The sequence below is a fragment of the Aspergillus piperis genome, assembly GCF_003184755.1.
Source record: "Aspergillus piperis CBS 112811 unplaced genomic scaffold BO85scaffold_16, whole genome shotgun sequence".
NCBI lineage: Eukaryota > Fungi > Ascomycota > Eurotiomycetes > Eurotiales > Aspergillaceae > Aspergillus > Aspergillus piperis.
In genome coordinates this window covers 458,734-476,480 of record NW_020291606.1, presented here as the reverse complement: position 1 = coordinate 476,480, position 17,747 = coordinate 458,734, and the positions used below count along the sequence as shown (strand labels likewise).

The 17,747-nt window shown below is 51.8% G+C and overlaps 5 protein-coding genes across 5 annotated transcripts; 4 read left to right on the top strand and 1 right to left on the bottom strand.

Moving 5' to 3' along the window:
- Window positions 1–354: 354 nt before the first annotated feature.
- On the top strand, window positions 355–1,844 carry BO85DRAFT_461451 (terpene synthase family protein; the record flags this gene model as incomplete). The annotated part of the gene is made up of 9 exons (XM_025661787.1): window positions 355–503; window positions 562–685; window positions 734–752; window positions 810–1,008; window positions 1,111–1,221; window positions 1,270–1,359; window positions 1,407–1,440; window positions 1,499–1,722; window positions 1,775–1,844. The coding sequence occupies 9 exons, from the start codon at window positions 355–357 to the stop codon at window positions 1,842–1,844; spliced, it is 1,020 nt and encodes a 339-aa protein (XP_025513219.1).
- Window positions 1,845–4,878: 3,034 nt separating this feature from the next.
- On the top strand, window positions 4,879–7,100 carry BO85DRAFT_499122 (uncharacterized protein; the record flags this gene model as incomplete). The annotated part of the gene is made up of 1 exon (XM_025664057.1): window positions 4,879–7,100. Exon 1 carries the CDS (start codon window positions 5,034–5,036, stop codon window positions 7,098–7,100), a length of 2,067 nt encoding a protein of 688 aa, XP_025513218.1. The 5' UTR covers window positions 4,879–5,033.
- Window positions 7,101–8,611: 1,511 nt separating this feature from the next.
- BO85DRAFT_451612 (zinc-binding alcohol dehydrogenase family protein) lies at window positions 8,612–9,741 on the top strand. Its single transcript, XM_025660627.1, has one exon. It carries the CDS (start codon window positions 8,657–8,659, stop codon window positions 9,728–9,730), a length of 1,074 nt encoding a protein of 357 aa, XP_025513217.1. The 5' UTR covers window positions 8,612–8,656; the 3' UTR covers window positions 9,731–9,741.
- BO85DRAFT_402243 (CCR4-NOT core ubiquitin-protein ligase subunit MOT2) lies at window positions 9,742–16,218 on the bottom strand. Its single transcript, XM_025657183.1, has 6 exons — window positions 15,888–16,218; window positions 15,741–15,807; window positions 15,522–15,637; window positions 15,075–15,443; window positions 13,134–15,013; window positions 9,742–12,207 (listed from the first exon to the last, which is right to left on the bottom strand). The coding sequence occupies exons 1-6, from the start codon at window positions 15,938–15,940 to the stop codon at window positions 9,956–9,958; spliced, it is 4,737 nt and encodes a 1,578-aa protein (XP_025513216.1). The 5' UTR covers window positions 15,941–16,218; the 3' UTR covers window positions 9,742–9,955.
- Window positions 16,219–16,487: 269 nt separating this feature from the next.
- On the top strand, window positions 16,488–17,574 carry BO85DRAFT_425862 (complex I 30 kDa subunit family protein). The gene is made up of 3 exons (XM_025658095.1): window positions 16,488–16,669; window positions 16,739–17,388; window positions 17,445–17,574. The coding sequence occupies exons 1-3, from the start codon at window positions 16,507–16,509 to the stop codon at window positions 17,493–17,495; spliced, it is 864 nt and encodes a 287-aa protein (XP_025513215.1). The 5' UTR covers window positions 16,488–16,506; the 3' UTR covers window positions 17,496–17,574.
- The last annotated feature ends 173 nt before the right edge of the window (window positions 17,575–17,747 follow it).

Here is a 17,747-nt window from a genome sequence, read left to right as displayed (position 1 = left end):
CAAGGGGTAGATGCATTTACGCTGTGTAACCGCGCTTTAGATCGGTGTGGACAGTCATGACCTTATCTCTCATCTAAGACAGAGCGCAGATCTGAAAGCTTAAGTTCAAGGGGCATGTGCTAAATAATACAGATAGCAGAATCAGTACATTCGAAAGCACAGAATGCTGTTGGCTGATGTATTATCACTCCCACCAGAGCTGCGACTTTTGCAGTAGGTAGTTGGGTATGGGTCCCTTAATACCTCCAAATACATAACACCGGTAGTCCTGCATAATATCCAGAATTATAAATACTAAACGTATCTCGCATAAACAACTATCGAATGCTAAGAAAGTAGAATAAGCCGTTCACCATGGAGCGACGCCAAGAGCTTTGTCAATCACTCAAAGGCCAATGTGCTGTTCTACCAAATCTTTGCTCCTTGTTCCCGGACTGGACTCCTAAGTTGCACCCCGAATATGCGAGAGCTCGAGATGAATCTACTGATCCGTGGATTGAACGGTACGTCGGCGCTTCACTGATTCTGAGAACAAGCAAATTCCAAGCTCACACCATAAAGGTTTGTTAAGAACCCAGATATTTGTCGGAAGCTCCAGAAAGCAGATTGCACAACATTTGCGGCAATCATGTGCGCAAATTCTTCCTTTGAAAGACTCTGTACGGTGGCCAAGTCGTTTACTTGGGTAAGAGTTCCTTCCAGGGTTTTAAAACTCGGCTGACTATGATTCAAGTACTTCATATGGGATGATTGTATGGGTTCCCGTCTGCTATGCCCCAGTGCTATACTGAGCTGAAACACCTATGAAGTATTTGACTGTGGTTCTCTTACCCACGACCAAGGGACTATCAAGAAGTACAAGCAAGCCACTATCGAGTATTTCAAGCATGTCCTCTGTCATGAAGCAGAGTATCCAGACCTATCTGAATATTCCGAAGAACTCCAGAATGCACTAAACTGCTGGGACGAGATAGCAGAACATATCCGCCAAGTGTGCTCAAAAAGAACGTTTTGAGCCCCTCCCCAATTGTTTTTCCGTCTTATACTGACTGTCACCAAACCAGTGACGCGCAAAGTTCTGTTAGCAGCGATGATAGACTATGTGTCGAGTGTTGATTGTGTGGATTCGATCTATTCCGATGATGAAATTCCATCGTTACAGCAGTACTGGTGTCGACGAGAGCGCACGGCTGGAGTTTATCCTGTCATCGCTACTATTCCGTATGTCGACATAAATATTGTGTCGAGCAGGGGCTGACAATTGCGTAGTTTTATCTATGGCTTTGATATCTCAAGCCGAGATCTAGACGACACGGGCATGAGATTACTTCGAAAACATACCTCGTACCTGGTCCACACGTGAGTTCAGACAAATATCGTACTAGCCTTTTGCTAAGCTGGCACAGGCAAAACGATATGTTTTCAATGAGGAATGAAGCGGTATATGGGTACCTGTCAATGTGCTGTCGTGTTGTGAACAGCTAACATTGTGTAACAGAAAGATGGACAAGTCGAGAACCTCGTTCCGATAATCATGCTGAACGAAAACCTGAGAGCCAACCAGGCAATGAAAGTGGCCTTCATGCTGGCTCAGGAATCAGCAAGGGGCTTCTATGAAGTGGCCGATGATATGCGGCAGACTGCCAAGGGAAGACACCGCGCTGTTGCGGATATTTTTATTGAAGGATGCAGAAACATTGTCATGGGGCTCACTCATTGGAGGTAATTCATATATCTTTGCTGATAAATGTTGCATTCTACTGATTACTGCTAGCTACACCGGGGAGCGATATTTCACAGCGGGCGAGGCGAATGAGGACCATACCATACATTTTGAATTATAGGGGGAGAAACACCTTTCCCGTTGGTAGTTGAATTTTATTAGCAATCAGAATTCTTGCATCTTCTTTATCTGCTACTTCGCGAACAAAGGTCAGGCGTCAGACCCTTAACGATCATCACCTGAGTCAAGATGCACGTCAATCTTTACAGCACATTTTTAGAGAGAGATCTACATAGAGTTTATCTGCAGTAAGATGACAAAATTCTTTTCGGACTTACCGAGCATGCAAAAACATCAGTTCTGAGGTACAGTTCTTGTTCTGGAACCTCCTTTTCATAGCGATTAATTAGATCACCTAAATATAATCTCCAGGAACGCTCCCCAACTTCCAACGCGCAAGGGATAACAGGTTCCGCGGAGGTGGGGGGTGTTGTGGCGCAGTCTGATCAACATCTACCCGACGAATGACCGTTGTGGGACATACATGCATTATGCAGCACTGTCATGCATCATTCATCACACATGCATGCATTGCCATCAAACAAGGAAAGTTGAGCCGGAGAACAGTTCCACAATCCCAACAAAACTTGCGGCTGCGTGAAGGGTCAAGCGGACATAACCTTGAATTGACAGCAGACTACGAGCGATGGCATTATACTCAATGTGCTCCCTACATTGAGATGAGTAACAGGCGCGACTAATAAATTTTAAGAGGCTGACAGTCCAGTGGTCTAGTGGTGCAGATCTATCTGTCGGATGTAGTATCCCTTGCAAGCTGATTCGTGGATCTGAGTCATGTCGTGGTTAAGGCCTCCAACCGGAATGAACGAATTGGATTGGACTCCAGTGAAATGATGCACTGGAATTTTATGTATGATACACAACTCTGCTTATGTTGATTAAATAATGTAGACTCTTACTGTGGAAAAGTACCAGCTGATACTATGGGTATTTGATAAGGAGGGTGTACGATACGGCAGTGTATACGAGGAAGGGCTGAGAATGAATATGTTAATATTGTGCTTCGACTTGGCTTGAACAACGGTGTAGAAGAGAAAACAAGGTTAATACAATAGCTGCCTTTAAACGTGATGCATAAAATTCGTGACTCTTGAGAAAGTCTCCTATTCTTTGAACAGAGAGGTGCCTGGGGTTATATGCTTGTGCGGTTCGTTAAATTCTAGGGCTTAATTAGTCGACGTAACCTGCAGGGCTGTAGTACACTGGATGATAAAACTAAGGGAAGCAAATTACGTACTATTTGGAATACGTGAGTAGCCACCTAAGCCCCTCATGAAGCCCAGCTAGTTTGATTGGCGTGTCCGTAGCGAATACGTCGCCTGCTCATTATTGCATCGCTGGGAATGTTTTCGACCTTTTCAGTCCTGAGAACAAGCCGAAAGAAGAGCGACATCAGGATGATGATCAAAAGACCAGTTAAGCAAAGGACTGGTGTAGGCGCCAGAAAGCAGAACGCCGAGGAGCATACGTATGCTGAAAACATGATTGCAAGTAGGATGAGTGTATCGTAAAGACGACCAAAGTTGTGAGCTAGACTGATTTGTATCTCGCCCGAGAACAGAGACCGGGCGTACTTAGTCTGCGGTTAGGGCGGTTATGAAGCCCGTCCACTTGGCTAGATAAGGAGTAGGCTACTATATATGGTGGTGATTGCATATCAGCTGAGGTTTTGGCACGATTATATCAACGTTTTCAAGGGTGGGGTGTACGAGGACATGGCTTGGTCGTCGCAGAATCAGTTGCAACTTGAATCTAGGCAAGAATATTGTGTAATAGTCAGATTAGGTGGCGAATTTCTTCTTGTCTGAAGCGTACGACTGGTTTGATAGCTAGGGGGGATATTGTCTACGATAAGCCCTTGGCCAATTTCCGGTGTAGAGCACAACACGAAGCTGATGCACGTTCAGAAAAAGTCGGAAAAGGGAGAGAGGGTAAAAAAATGTGATATGTCAAAGAGTTGCACGGCTAGTTCCTTTTCAGCTGGTGGGTCTTTTTCAGCTTCAGCTTTGAGTGGCGTGAACGAGACACCTGTGACAGGCTATACAGACGATCAGATAATCTCCTACGATGCTCAGCAGAGTTTTCATTTGCAGAAGCGCCTGGACCATGCTGCGTGAAAGGGGGCCACTTCAAAGACAACTGTAATTACTGCAGATCTACTCAAGGAGGATGGAATGGGGAAATCTTGCCCTGCGGGGCTATGAGAAGGGAAGGGGGCTGTGCCAAATGGCCAATACAAACAAGACAGCAGGGGGTGACTAGGCAAGATTCTGAACGAATTTCAATCGAGATCCAAGCTTCTAAGTGGTCTGATGAGCGGAGCACGAGGGTTTGCTCATATTCACGATAGGTGTCTTTGTTCTGGAACTTAGCGATTTTCGGAAGTGAATCGAATAGGCGTCGACAAGGGAGAAGATATGACAGCCTGCAGAAGAGGGGCAAAGACTGTAGAGTGGCGTTGCGGTTTCAAGTGTTGCAGCGCTATGCTCAGTCTGTCAAAGCAGGTGGAGATAGCAACATACCAGCACATCACGGGTGGAGCTGCTCACTGCCGGTCGAGGGAGAGGTTTCCGATGCATTTGGTTCGATCGGAAACACCGTGGTGGAGAAGGGTTACATGCGGTGCCCCATACATCTCTTATAGGGAGACAATGTTGACATGATTTGTGTATATTTTCCTTTTTTCTATTTTGATTTATTCATTTACTTATTTGGTTTTCATTTCTATTTCCTTCTGTAGAGTGGCCATTTTATAGCACAATGTTTAATATAGGGGGTTTGTTGACCGGAAATTAATCGAGAAAACCCCACCAGAAAAACCCAAGGAGTCTGTCATTGATTAAAGTTCACACTTATGCTTGACCTGCTTGTCTCGGGGCACTGGTGGCTGGCTGAAGTGGTTCTTGAATCATGGCTCACAGGCTGGCCCGTGTCTGGGCTGAACGGCTGGCTGCACGGAAGGATGGGCTGAACGGTTGAATCGGCTGTGGCCTTTGTTTGGCGAGCCTCCTTCGATCTATAAAAGAGTCCAACCATGGCTGTGGCTTTGAATAGGAATCAACCCAGACATCTCAGAGACATCTGGCTTAAGGAAAAGTCATTGTCTTGAAACTATTTGAGAGAACGATTTCTCCGTCCTCTTTTTTCCTGTGATCTCTCTTTTCATTTTTCCTTGCCCTACCCTTGCCGCCGAGAGACCACTTCATCTCTCAAGCATCCCTTTCCTAAGATGGGATACATTGCGCGAACAAATGACCTCCCCGATATTGCTCGTAAGGGTGGTCTCGTCGACCCTCGAGCTGAGGATCAGCCTCTCTTCTTCGAGCGCATGTCCTGTCGTGATATCAACGAGTTCGTTTCCAACCCAGCCAATGCCTCTCCCTTGAGATCTGGAGCTCAAAGTGTTGCCACTAAGCCCACTAGCTTGGGCATGCGGTTGCGCGAGCCTGCCATCCAGAGCCAGGCCAAGGTCGACGAGTTCCGCGCACGCTCCGAGGAGATCAAACAGCGTATGCCTGTCAGGAACCCCAAGCAGCCCATTTCTGACCTGGTACCGGGCCTGGTTGTCACCGGTGGTCTCAGTCGCTCGCCTGCTTTTGATTGTCTTCCTGTCTTCTCCCACTGGGCTGACCGCACGGGCGAGCTCTCAGCTACTGACCCTGCTGCTACCGTCCGGCTTACCTCTACCTGGGGTACAGCCCATGTCGCGGCAGAGGGAGTGGACATGGATTCCCCTCGAGGAGCTCACGCCTGGTCACTCAAATCACACGGCATTGGTCCTGCCGAACCCGGAGCAAGCAAGTTCTCTCAGCAGTATGACCCTGAAACCGACACCCTCACCACAACCGTTAACGTGGCACGCCGCCAGGATACGCCTCGAACGGACGGTGTTCTGGCTGCTGTCTCCAGTGTCTCATGGATGCGCAACGCACGTGTTGCAGATGCCGTTGATTGTGCCGCCGGTTTGCTCGCAGACGCCTCGACTCTGTTGGAGGCGCGCGACAGAATAATCGCGACCGGCGCTCCTGAGCGTGTCGAGTTTGCCGAGGTGCGTCCAGTCGACATGCCCAGTTGGTGCTCTGCCCGCAAGCCTCTCGCACCCAAGCTGAGTGGTGTGGCTGTCGCATCTGATCCAACCGCAGTCAACCTGTTTGCCGGGGAGGACTGCCAGGGCCCCATCCTCAACACCAGTGTGTTTGCCATGACAAGTGGTTACAACCGTGGTGTCTACGGCGGTTCCATCTCTGGTTTGTGGTCAACCATGGACGCATCTTTTGTCATGGATTACTCCATTGGTGTCCACAGCGCTGCCATGGCAGACAAACTCACTATTGCTTTTGCCGATGCTGCTGCTGCTGCTGAAAAGTCCGCCTATGCTGGCCCGCACATTACCGACATCAGCCTCGTTAAGGGCTGCAATTACTCCTGTCTGCGCCAGAAGACCGTCATTGAGGACTCCCATCCAATTCCTTCTCGTCCTACCATCGTTGTGTGGGACGACCTTGCCCGCCTGGCCCGGTACAAGTTGGCTGACGCAGTCTTCTGTCACGTCTACTATGATGGAGGTGGTAGCGAGCACATGGCCGCCATCGCCGGTCTGGGTTGTGTCGCACACGACTGGATCGATCTCGGAGCGGATGTAGCATGCGGTGAAGTCAGCAACATCATCCCTTCGCTGACACGAGGTTCCCTGGAGGAAGCCCCCTTGGCCGAGGTTTACGCCCGCATAACAGGCGCTATGATCTGGTACCGGGAGAACGACCCCTACAACCCAGCAGCCAATTGCCTTCTCTTCACCCACTGGTGGCAACTCTCCAACTGCCGCCACCGCCCTGTCACCCTCCTCGGTCGCACTGATCTCCCTGTCGATGCAGGCATTGTTCCGATTGTCCCTGATGAGCGACCTCCCCTGGAGCACTTCCGGGCAAATGGCACCAAGGTCGAGCGTGGTGAACGTGCCATTGCCAGCGCCGAGGCCCGTCTTGAGGCCCTCATTGCCTCTAAGCCCTTGCCGGAGACCCGTGCTGTCATTGACCTTCTCGTCAAGCCTGTTCTCGCCTACGTCAGGGGGGGTAATACCTTACCCTCCGAGAATGAATATGTCGGAGCTACCCTCGCTGCTCAGGTGACTTACCCCCAGGATCAGAAGATCCTCGAGATGTGGGATCTTGCTATCGTTATGTGGGAGTCCGGTGCGCTGTGGGCGTCGGGAGTGGCTGGTCTCTGCTATACTCATGCTGGATTGTCCAACTGCGATAGGGCTCGCAAGGACTTGTCAGACACTACTTGGAGTTGAATCTGTTGCAACAGGGTGATAGACTAGGATAGAACATTCCATACATCATTAGTTATAGGAATGATTACTTCAGATTCTCTTTATAATACTTACAATTCTCAAATGCTTACCTTGTATCTACATTGTCTCGAGATATGGCCAAGCTTTTCGCCAGGCTACTACTGAGAATAGGAGTTCCTCTTTTCTCTCTAGATCAACAAGAATGTGCGACCTGTAGACCTGGAATACAAACGCCCCCTGCCCCAGTTTTCCACATATAGTACCTAGTCTCCAAGTGCTCAATTTTCCATCCCTTATCTTCTTAACATTACTTTGTATGTCTATCTATCACACCGAGAAACAATTCCCTTTTCCCTGGTATGGCCTGAATCGGCCTGTCCACACTGCAGCTAGCCTCAGGCATAATTAGGGCGTGTATTCCATATCGGGTTAGGCGGTAAATTTGTAACACATCGTACTGTAATTTACCACAAATGCCGCTTGTTACCGGCTAAGCTTCCACGTCAAGCCACACCTGCCAAAAGAGGAATCGGCCGAGAAAGCCTGTCAGAGATCGATTGTATTCCCCTATCATTATCCAGTATCATCGATCCAGTCGCTGATATTGACACTTTTTGTACTTAATTTCCTGGTACGATTTTCCTAATTTAATCTACAGACTGCTTCTGCAATAGTACTAGCTGAGTAGCAGATATCATGACGTGCGGATGAACTGGTAGTACCAACGCAATAATATATATTTCCAAATAGCAGTACTAATAACCCTGACTCTAGAACCTAGGCAACAAGTTAAAACAACATCTGCATTCCCCTTGAATAAGATGCAGGTCAGTGCAGCAATTGCTATTAATCTGATACGATTAATATAAATATGCTACTGTTGCACTGACCATGTTGGGTTGCATGGTTTATATGCGAAACCTAAACAAAAGAGGAAAGACGTTATCTGACTGCAGCTGCTTGCTATAGATCCCGACGCAAGACTAAAACCCGAGCACCAGTGTCACTCACCACTCCACAAGAGATCAGTACCTTGTAATGGAAACTACTAGAAAATACGTTGCTAGAATTATCGTTAGAATGATTGCATGTATTGAACGCTCATTCAAACGTGCTGGTTACTCTTCGGCTCACATTTCTGCAATTCAGCTGTCATGCCACTGAGTTCTACAAGATGTACACGACATATTCGTATTTGGTGGCATGCAGATGTATGCTCATACTCTTCACAGCCTCCTCTTGGCCGTCAGCTCAATGACACTATACTTCTATCCATAACATCCATCGCATAACAAAGCCCACGCAGATCAACAACAGCCCCAGTGGAGTCGATGACTAATGTCCATGACCTCATTACAAATCAGACACTGGCTTCCTATATAACATCATCATCTAAACTAAAGTACCCCTAACCCTACCCCTCACGAGCTATAATCTGATCTCCATATCACTGACGCCCGTCAGCACTCTATTTCAAATCCCACCAACCACACCACTTCGACCACCACCACCACCAACAACCGACGAACTACACCACCAGCACAATAACAACCAATATGTCCCTCCCCTCCACCTACCTCGCGGCCACCGTGCCCACCCCCCAATCGCCCACGACCCTAACCACCAAACCCCTCCCGACCCCCTCGACCAACCAAGTCCTAATCAAAATCACCGCCACGGCCGTGAACCCCGTCGACTGGAAAATGCGCGACTACAACTTCTTCCTAACCGAATACCCGGCGATCCTCGGGTCCGACGCCTCGGGCACCATCGCCGCCGTAGGCCCCAACGTCTCGACCTTCACGCCCGGCGACCGGGTCTTCTTCCAAGGCATAATCGGCAACTACGCCGCGTCGACCTTCCAACAATACTGCGTGATGCCAGCAGAACTCGTCTCCAAGACCCCCTCGAACATCTCTGACGAGCAAGCCGCGGGAATCAGTCTAGCCAGTGTGGCCGTTGTGACGGGTATGTACGACAGCACAGGGCACGGGATCACGCCTGCGCCTTGGGCTGAGGGCGGATCCGAGGCAGGCAAGGGCAAGGCGATTGCTATTCTGGGCGGAGCGTCGAGTGTGGGACAGTATGCGATTCAGTTTGCGAGGTTGAGCGGGTTCACGAAGATTATCACGAATGCGAGTGTTGTGCATAAGGAGCATCTGGAGGGGTTGGGGGCGCATGTGGTGCTGGATCGGAAGGTTGCTAAGGCGCAGAACTTTGTGGATGCCGCTGGGGAGGTGCCGATTTGTTATGTGTATGATGCGATTTCGATGAAGGAGACGCAGGTGTTGGGCGTGGAGATTGCGAAGAAGAGTAAGGACAATGCGAAGGCGGTGGTTACGGTGTTGGGTGCGGAGAAGGAGGCGGAGGAGCTGGGCAAGGAGGGGGAGCATCAGGTGGAGATTCGGCCGATTTTGGGTATTGGGGCTTCGCCTAAGTTGAGGCATATTAGTGAGCCTATGGTGAAGGCGCTCGGGGGTGAGGATGGGTGGATTGCGAAGGGCTTGTTTGTGCCGAATCGTGTGCGGGTGGTGCCTGGTGGGTTGGAGGCTGTGGAAGAGGCTTTGAAGACGAATAAGGAGGGGGTTTCGGGTGAGAAGGTGGTCTTCCGGCCTAATGAGAGTGCGTAGATAGAGTTACTAGTATATAATTGAAGATCTGTATAGTCTAATGTATTATCATTGATTCGTGAGTATTCCCCTGTAAAGTCTAATAACGGAGACAAGCATCATACAGCATGAACAGAGACCAGGCTCAGAATACAGGGGTAGTAGTAAGCCAGCATAAAAAGAAAGCAGGAAACATGCTGAAAGAGATCTACTAAAATACAGTCGTCATAGGGACAGAACGGGGGTTCACGCGTCAACGGTAGTCGCAAGAGCCTGCTGTGCAAGCTTGCGGTTCCGCTTCACTAGAGCGTTGAGCTTCTTGTCGATCGTGTCTAGCTCCTTGCGAGACGATTCGAGATCCTTCTGCGACTTGACCGCGAACGACCGCAGCTCCTCATTGGTCATTCCAACCACATCGTCCAGGTCTGGGATGTTGCCCATGACCACCCCCGCCGCACCGAGCATGTGCTTGGCAGTAGCGGCAGCGAAGGATCGTACAGAGGTGGCAGTGGCATTGACCAGCTCGGCGGTGTTGGCAATGGCCCAGTTATGGCTGCGAGTGCTGTCCGCCTCCATGGCCGACAAAACGTTGGGAGGCGCGGGAATAGTGGAGCCACTCGCGTCAGAGAGGGACATCCCGGCAGTAGGAGAGCCAGAGGTGAGGCCAGCCGAGGTCTCGTCGACCCAGCAGATGTTGAAGTTCTCAGGGGTAGCAAACAGTGCGTCCAAGCCACCACCACGATTGGTCACATCTGGTTCCGTAATTGGCACGTTCGAGTACTCCTGGAAGGTATCAATTGCCCAGGCAATGTTCTTCTCAAGCGCGAGGTACCGCTCTTCTTCCTCTGGCGACAGATGGTGTAGGACGCACCCACGGGGACTGATCAAGCATCGGTCTTTCAGCATGTTCGAATCCGAGTTAACACGGATGGCTTCTCCGCGCATCAATGCTTTGCGATGCTCGTCGGTCAACTCGATGGGCTGTTTGAGAATGTCGTAATCATCCGCAGTGCACTTCATGTCGAAGCGCTGGTTTAGGTTGGCTGGATTGAAAAGGGGATGATTGTTCAGATCTAATTCAGCAGACTTGTGAAGCTGAGCAAGAAGCACCTGCAACGGAGACGTACGTTCCGCGAAGAGCTCCTTGACCGGGACCCCGCTGGATTCGGCGTCCTTCATCAGCTGCTCGACCGTGTTCTTAGAACGCCATGCTTCAGCAGGTGCCTTCTGTTCAGCCGTAGCTTTCTCCTCGGTAACAGTTGCCTTGGAGTCCTTCGTAGCCTTCTCATTCGATTTGTTCTTCTTGGCCGCTTCTGTCCGCTGGCCAGTCTTCTCATTGCTATCGGAGCCTGCGGAGTTGGCAGACTTTCCAGTCTCAGTATTATCCGGAGCTGTAGCAGGCGAGTCGTTCGAGCTAACAGGAGTCTTCTTGGTCTTGCGCTTTCGACCGATGATCGGGGCCTGCACTGGTTCCTCAACGACGGCAGTGGCCTCTTGTTTCTTGGCTTCCAGTTCCTTGGCCTTCTGTCGCCGTTCCTTCTTAGCCTGGCTCTTGGTCATCGCCCGGACAGGTGCAGAGCCAATTCTGGACGAAGCCGGAGGAGAGTTAGCACGGGACACGGATGCCGAAGTGTAAAGATCGGCTTCCGAACCCAGGTCGCCGGGCGTATCGGGCCTGCTGAGCGACGAGATACTTGGCCGTCTGGAACGCGCTTTTGCTGCAGCAGGTATGGACGCGACAGACTGGGTGGCAGATGGGGGCGGCGGAGTTTCAGTCTTCGGCGTGTCAACCACACGGAGAACTCGAGGTTGGCGGGGAGCGGACGAGTCGGAAACACGGGAGACCCCAGTCAAAGGTGTATTCGGACGGGAACCAATCGTCGAAGTGGGCACCGGGCCATGAGCATGAGATTGACTTGGTGTATCGGGCTTTGGAGCATCATGAGATTGAGAAGTACCCAAGGGAAGCTCCAGCTTTATGGGCTTAACTTTGCCCGTAGGCGCCGAGGTTTTCTCATTGTTGTCTCCAGCCTTCGAAGAGCCAGCTTTCTTGTCAGCAGCGACCGTCAAATCTCCTTTCTGCTGGGCGCGAGCCTTGTTGGCTGACTTTGGCACAGGAGAACCGAGTGATATTTCGGACGCATTCTTGACGCGACTTGAGGTAGGAGCATTGTCAGGAGTGTCCTTCAAGTCCGGAGAGGCCTGGCGAGAGCCTTCCTGTAGTCCTTGGCCCGGCGTGCCTAGCCTATGGAAAGGCGGATTAAGACCTGGCGGCACAGATGGCGACGAGACCGGACTGGATGGATTGAGCGGACTTTGAAACAAGGCAGATGCGGGATGAGCGTGTGGTAGAGGAAGTCCCGGAGGCAGGGTAGGGGTTCCAGCACGGGCCGAGCTTTGCGAGTCACTGGAGAAATGCGAGCGCACGAGATAGCCAAAGCTGTCAACCGGACGCTTGTCCTTTGGCTGAGCTCCAAGAGGAGGGAATTCTTCGTCCACTAGAAGCGCTGTTAGCTTCTTGACGTCTGCAAGACGATGTGTGAGTGAGGCGGATGACAAGAATAACGCAAAGGAACCCCTCCCAACGAGACAAGCAGAAACAGATAGAAAAAGGGCGTGCCCGTGGACTCCTAGAAACAAAACGAGACGACAAAGGTACGGAAGGGCAGGCATATTAATTACACAAATGTCCCGGCCGATGCAACCAGACGGACACACAAGGCATATTGTCTATAGAACAATAATTGTGAGAAATTGGTTTCGCATAGAGGGCCCTGCTCGTGTTTATCGAAAGCCAGGGCAGGGAGGTTAACGTACATAAAGCCATGACCAGACCGAATGGGCCACCAAGATGCTGATAGATCAACCCAGCTTGGATGCAAAAGAACAAAGTATACGACAGCCACCAAAGCGCAGTGGACCTAGAAGACACGATGTGCCCATAAAGTGCAAGGACGCCTCCCATCCACACGGAAGCCGGAGACAAAACGCAAAAAAGAAACATGACGTGGCAGAATAAAGAAACATGAAAACAAGAAAAAAACAATCATGAAGATAAACGCCAAAGGCACGCCTAGCCCGAATTCTTGTTGTTTTCAAGAGCCGTTTGCTTAATGCTTTCGTTGCAGAGTGGAAATATGTCGCAAAGTTTTCAACATCGAATCAATGAGTCCGGAAAACTGAAACATAAGAATCATATCCCACGCCCATCTAGAGAAATATGATATCATGTCATCAAATAAAAAGGGAGACAGAAAAAGGAGCATGGGCAAAAAGAAACAAAATGCAAAAAGGGTAGTCATCATAAACAACAGGGATAGAAGTGAAAGGCGAGGGAGGGTTATTAATGAATTATGAAAAAGGGGGGCAAACAATCACCAGCGGTTGAAGCCGCTGCCATACATCATGGCCTGATTGTACCCACCTTGACCCTGACTCCCGTACAGCGCCTGCCCAGCAGCAGCAGCAGCGGCAGCATTCGCACCAACCTGGTGCATCCTCGCCTGTAGGATGCTCGGGTCCGCAAGATCTACTACACCGCCTCCACCGGAGGAAGTGTTAGCGTGTCTGTGCTTCTTCCCCTTCTTCTTCTGCTTCTGTGGACCAGACTCGGAATAATTTCCCGCCTGAGCACCATAGAAAGAGCTGAGAAGGCCATTGCCGGGAGTCAGGGGAGGGGGAGTTTGGTGCTGTTGGAGGAAAGGAAACATGAACTCACGCTTAGCGGCCTCTTGACCCTGCAAACCACCGGCATTTGCGCTACTGCGGCCTCTCAGCAGCTCACGCATCAACTCTGGATTGGCTTCTTGTTTTCCGAGGTTGGATCCCAAACCGACATTGGCATTCGTTGTGAAACCGTGACCCTGGGCGAACATGCCGCCGCCGCTGATAGGCGGAGTACCCGCCGTCTTCAACCCGGGGGGTGGACCCTGCACGCCACTAGTGAAGTAGTTGCCAGCAAGACCATGCTGAGGACTAGGGGCTGCGAGCGGGTTAGGAGTACCAGCCTGCATTTGGCTCAACATGCGGACATTAGGGATGTTCTTGGCATTGGCCTCATTGGCGAAGGTGAAACGAGAGTTCTGGCGACTTTGGGCCTGCAGAGCATTGAACTGTGCCATCTGGCTCTGGAGTAGACCCTGACGGACCTGGGCTGCTTGGTCAAGAGCAGCGGAGTTGAGTCCACCCTGCAGCTGATCAACCAGGCCAGCCTGTTGGTTGCCGGCAGACTTCAAGAGAAGCAACTGCTGTTGCTGCAGAGGGGTCAAGCTACGGCCTGCCAGGTTAAGTTGCTGGAACTGGTGACTGGTTGCCGAGACGGGGGAGCCAACCGCGGAGTTTGTCGTCGTGCCCTGCTGGGAGGGAGGTTGAATAGCACCATGAGATTCGCGACCACTACGGCCTCTCGGAGGCACTGCGTCATCCGGCTCGCCACCAAGCTGCAGGCTTCCGCTCTCACGGCTCTCTTCTTCCGCAGCAGCAGACTGCAGTAGTTCCTGCTCTCGCCGGACACGTTCCTGCTCCGCCTTCTCACGCATAGCTCGGCGTTTCACACCACCATAGGGATCGATGAACGAAGGGTGGTTCTCAATAAGGGCAACCTCCTCCGCAGGCAGACCAGCCGCCGAGAAAATGAATTTGAAGTCTGGGGAGTTGACAGCCTTGACCAAGTTATCCAACAGAGGCGTCTCCGGCTTAGGTGGCGTCTGGACAGTCGGGGGGGAACTGGACGGCGAGGATCGTGCTTCAGAAGAGGGGGACGGTTGCGCCTGCGCCTGGGCCTGAGCCTGAGCCTGAGCCTGGGCCTGAGCCTGGGCCTGAGCCTGAGCCTGAGCACGCTCCTGCGCATCTGTAGACTGCTTCTCCACGCGTTTCGCCTCCTCCACCGCGGGCGACACCGTGGCGATGGCGGGTCGGGGACTTTGCGAGGCTTGGCTGCCGGTCAAACTTGCTCGTCTCGTCCTGCTCAGCACGGCGTCCTTGTTCGCCCAACTTGCCGACGATGGCAGGGCAGACCCATCAGGTGGCCGGCTACCAGCAGCGTCATCTCTACTAGGCTGACGGCGCATAGGTTGCGAAATCGGTTGAGCGGAGGACCGGGCAACGTGCGGAGGGATCGAGTGGGTGGGACCGCTGGGGGCACCGTTGATACGCTGACTCGACAAGGTGTTCATCGAAGAGAGATCCTGCCGGCTGTAACTGTCGCTGTCCTCACCAGTCTCATGCAGGAAGGTGCAGTTTCGATTATGACATTGCTCGTTACGCAGGAAGGAAGAACAATACTTGGTCGTACCATATTGGGCACTAGAGCGGTCAGTACGTTGTTTTGTGAACAGAACATCAGAAGGTAGACAATTCGACCTACCGTAGCACCCGGTCACCGTTGGCTGACCCATCCACAGCTGCTATGCAAGTGGCTGCGTCGGCCTTCCTTGCGTACGTGACGTAGACACCAATGCCCTGGTTCGGGTTGCCACCAGGCTTTGCCTTGCTCACGACGATCTTCTCGATGTCGCCGTATTGACCGAAGTAGTCTCGACCGCGCAAAGTCAGGAGGAGTTGATTCTCGTCACGTATCGTGGGGTTGAGACCGATCACGTAAACCAGGTTCTTCTGCACGACGCGGACACCGGCAAGATTCTTGCGACTGGAAGCCTCGATTTCACGTTTCTCGGCCTCCTTCTTCTTCGCGGCGGCAGCCTTGCGGTGTTTCAAGGCCAGGTCGGCTTTGAATCTAAAATTGCGGGTTGCTATGTTAGCGCCAAGACGCGGGAAGGGAGAGTGGGAACAAGAGCGAGGAGTGACCACATACTCGTCGGCATCGGGAACCTTGTATTGTATGGTGCTCTCATCGTAGACCCGTCGGCAGTTGGGGCACCGGCCTTCTTCGCTGTGGGTTTTGATGTTGTTGTAGCAGAATTGACAAATCTAGAGGGGTCTGTTAGCGACGGTCCGGATCGCATACGACGCGAGCGATCTCCTGATCGGGCCGTTGATTCGCAAGGGAGTACAAGGCGAGAAGGATGCGTACCTGATACCCACAGGGGCAAGGCTTGAAGTTCTTATCCGAAAGATCAAATTCTTCGATGCAAAGGGGGCTAAAGAAGACGAAGATGTCAGCCCAACTGACCAGTCATAGGACAACCCGACGGGTAGGAAAAGTGGGAAGCGGACACACCAGAACTCGTCGTCATCATCGATGACGGAGTCAATCTGTTGGCGATTTGACATTGTGAGTGACGAAGCTGTGCAACGGTACGACGACTGGACAAGACGGCGATCACAGTCCAAGACTAACACCCATCAACCAAACCCGGGCGGAAGGGGGGCAGCAGGTAGAGGGCGAGGAAAAGCGGGTAGAAAAAAAAAGAAGGTCAAACGAGACAGGAGAGGAAGATAGGAAAAGGGACGAAAAGAAGAGTCCGAGGGAGGAAGAAGATGGTAGATCGAAGAAACGTGGGGTAAAGGTGAGGAGGACGAGAAGAAGGAGCACGGAGGGACACAGACGCAAAGGAAGAGGGAGAGTTGGAGGCGAAGAGCGAGAAAGAGAAGTGAAGCTTTGATTGATGGGGTTTGCGCGGGTTTGCACTGTTTGACTGCCCTTGCAGCCTGAGGCGTACATATGTTGCTGTTGCTGTCCGCGCCGCTTATGTCATCTCCGGCAGCCAAACTTGCAGTTCTCACGTGACCGCGACAACTTCGCCTGGACCGGCAAAAGCTCCTTGGATGAGGAACCTCCGCTGCTCTCCCCTCCCTCCACCTTCCCCGTCGTCTCACACCCGCAATTGTCCGTCATCATGGCCTCTGCTCGCTCCTTGATGCGGCTGGGATCTGGCCGCTCCCTGGCCACCGCCGTCCGGTCGACCCGTACCTTCACCACGACCGCTCTGAAGGCCACTCAGGCCTCGACCGCGCCTATCTCAGAGGATGTTCCCAACATGCGCCAGGCCCAGCGTCCCCGTATGTCCAATGGCACCCGGATTCGACCATTGACACTGCAGGATCTACACCACTAACACAATTCTTTAGCCTCTGGACCTCTCCGCGCCCCCGTCATCAACCCGGCCGACAAGTACCAGGACAAGGCGGACAGTCTGCACAAGTACGGCCAGTACATCATGTCGTGCCTGCCCAAGCACGTCCAGCAGTTCTCCGTGTGGAAGGATGAGCTCTGCATCTACGTCCCTCCCTCCGGCCTGATCCCCACCATGACCTTCCTGAAATACCACACCGCGGCCGAATACACCCAGATCTCGGACATCACCGGTGTCGACTTCCCCACCCGCGACCAGCGCTTCGAGGTCGTCTACAACATGCTCAGCGTTCGCTACAACTCGCGTATCCGTGTCAAGACCTACGCCGACGAGGCTAGCCCCGTGCCCAGTGTTACTGGTCTGTTCGAGGGTGCTCTCTGGTATGAGCGTGAGGTGTACGACATGTTCGGTGTCTTCTTCACCGGCCACCCCGATTTGCGCCGTATCATGACCGACTACGGTTTCGACGGTCACCCGCTGCGCAAGGACTTCCCCTTGACTGGATACACGGAGCTGCGTTACTGTGAGGAGAAGAAGCGCATTGTCATTGAGCCTCTGGAGCTTACGCAGGCGTTCCGGAACTTCGAGGGTGGTACTGCTGCCTGGGAGCCTGTCAGTGCGGGTACTGACAGAACTCCTGAGTCGGTATGTTTATATATCAAGTTGTGCGATAATAAGGATGATGCTAACTGATGATATAGTTCAAGCTGCCCACCCCCAAGCCGGAGCCGAAGGAGGAGGAAAAGAAATAGAGGAGATGTAATCGTATTATCTTTCCTTACTGGTTCTGTATGTACATACCGTGTGTTGAATTTGACGTTGGTTTCGCGCAAACTTCTAACGTGGGTCGCCATTTCTCCAAGTAGGTTGACTCGCGCCATGATATCGTAGATTATGAAATTATATCCTTACATTGCACACAATTCGAAAACTTCCTCATCAAAATTTTGTAGAGTACCACATCCACACCCAATTGACACCAATTCCACCCCATATCAAAAGAT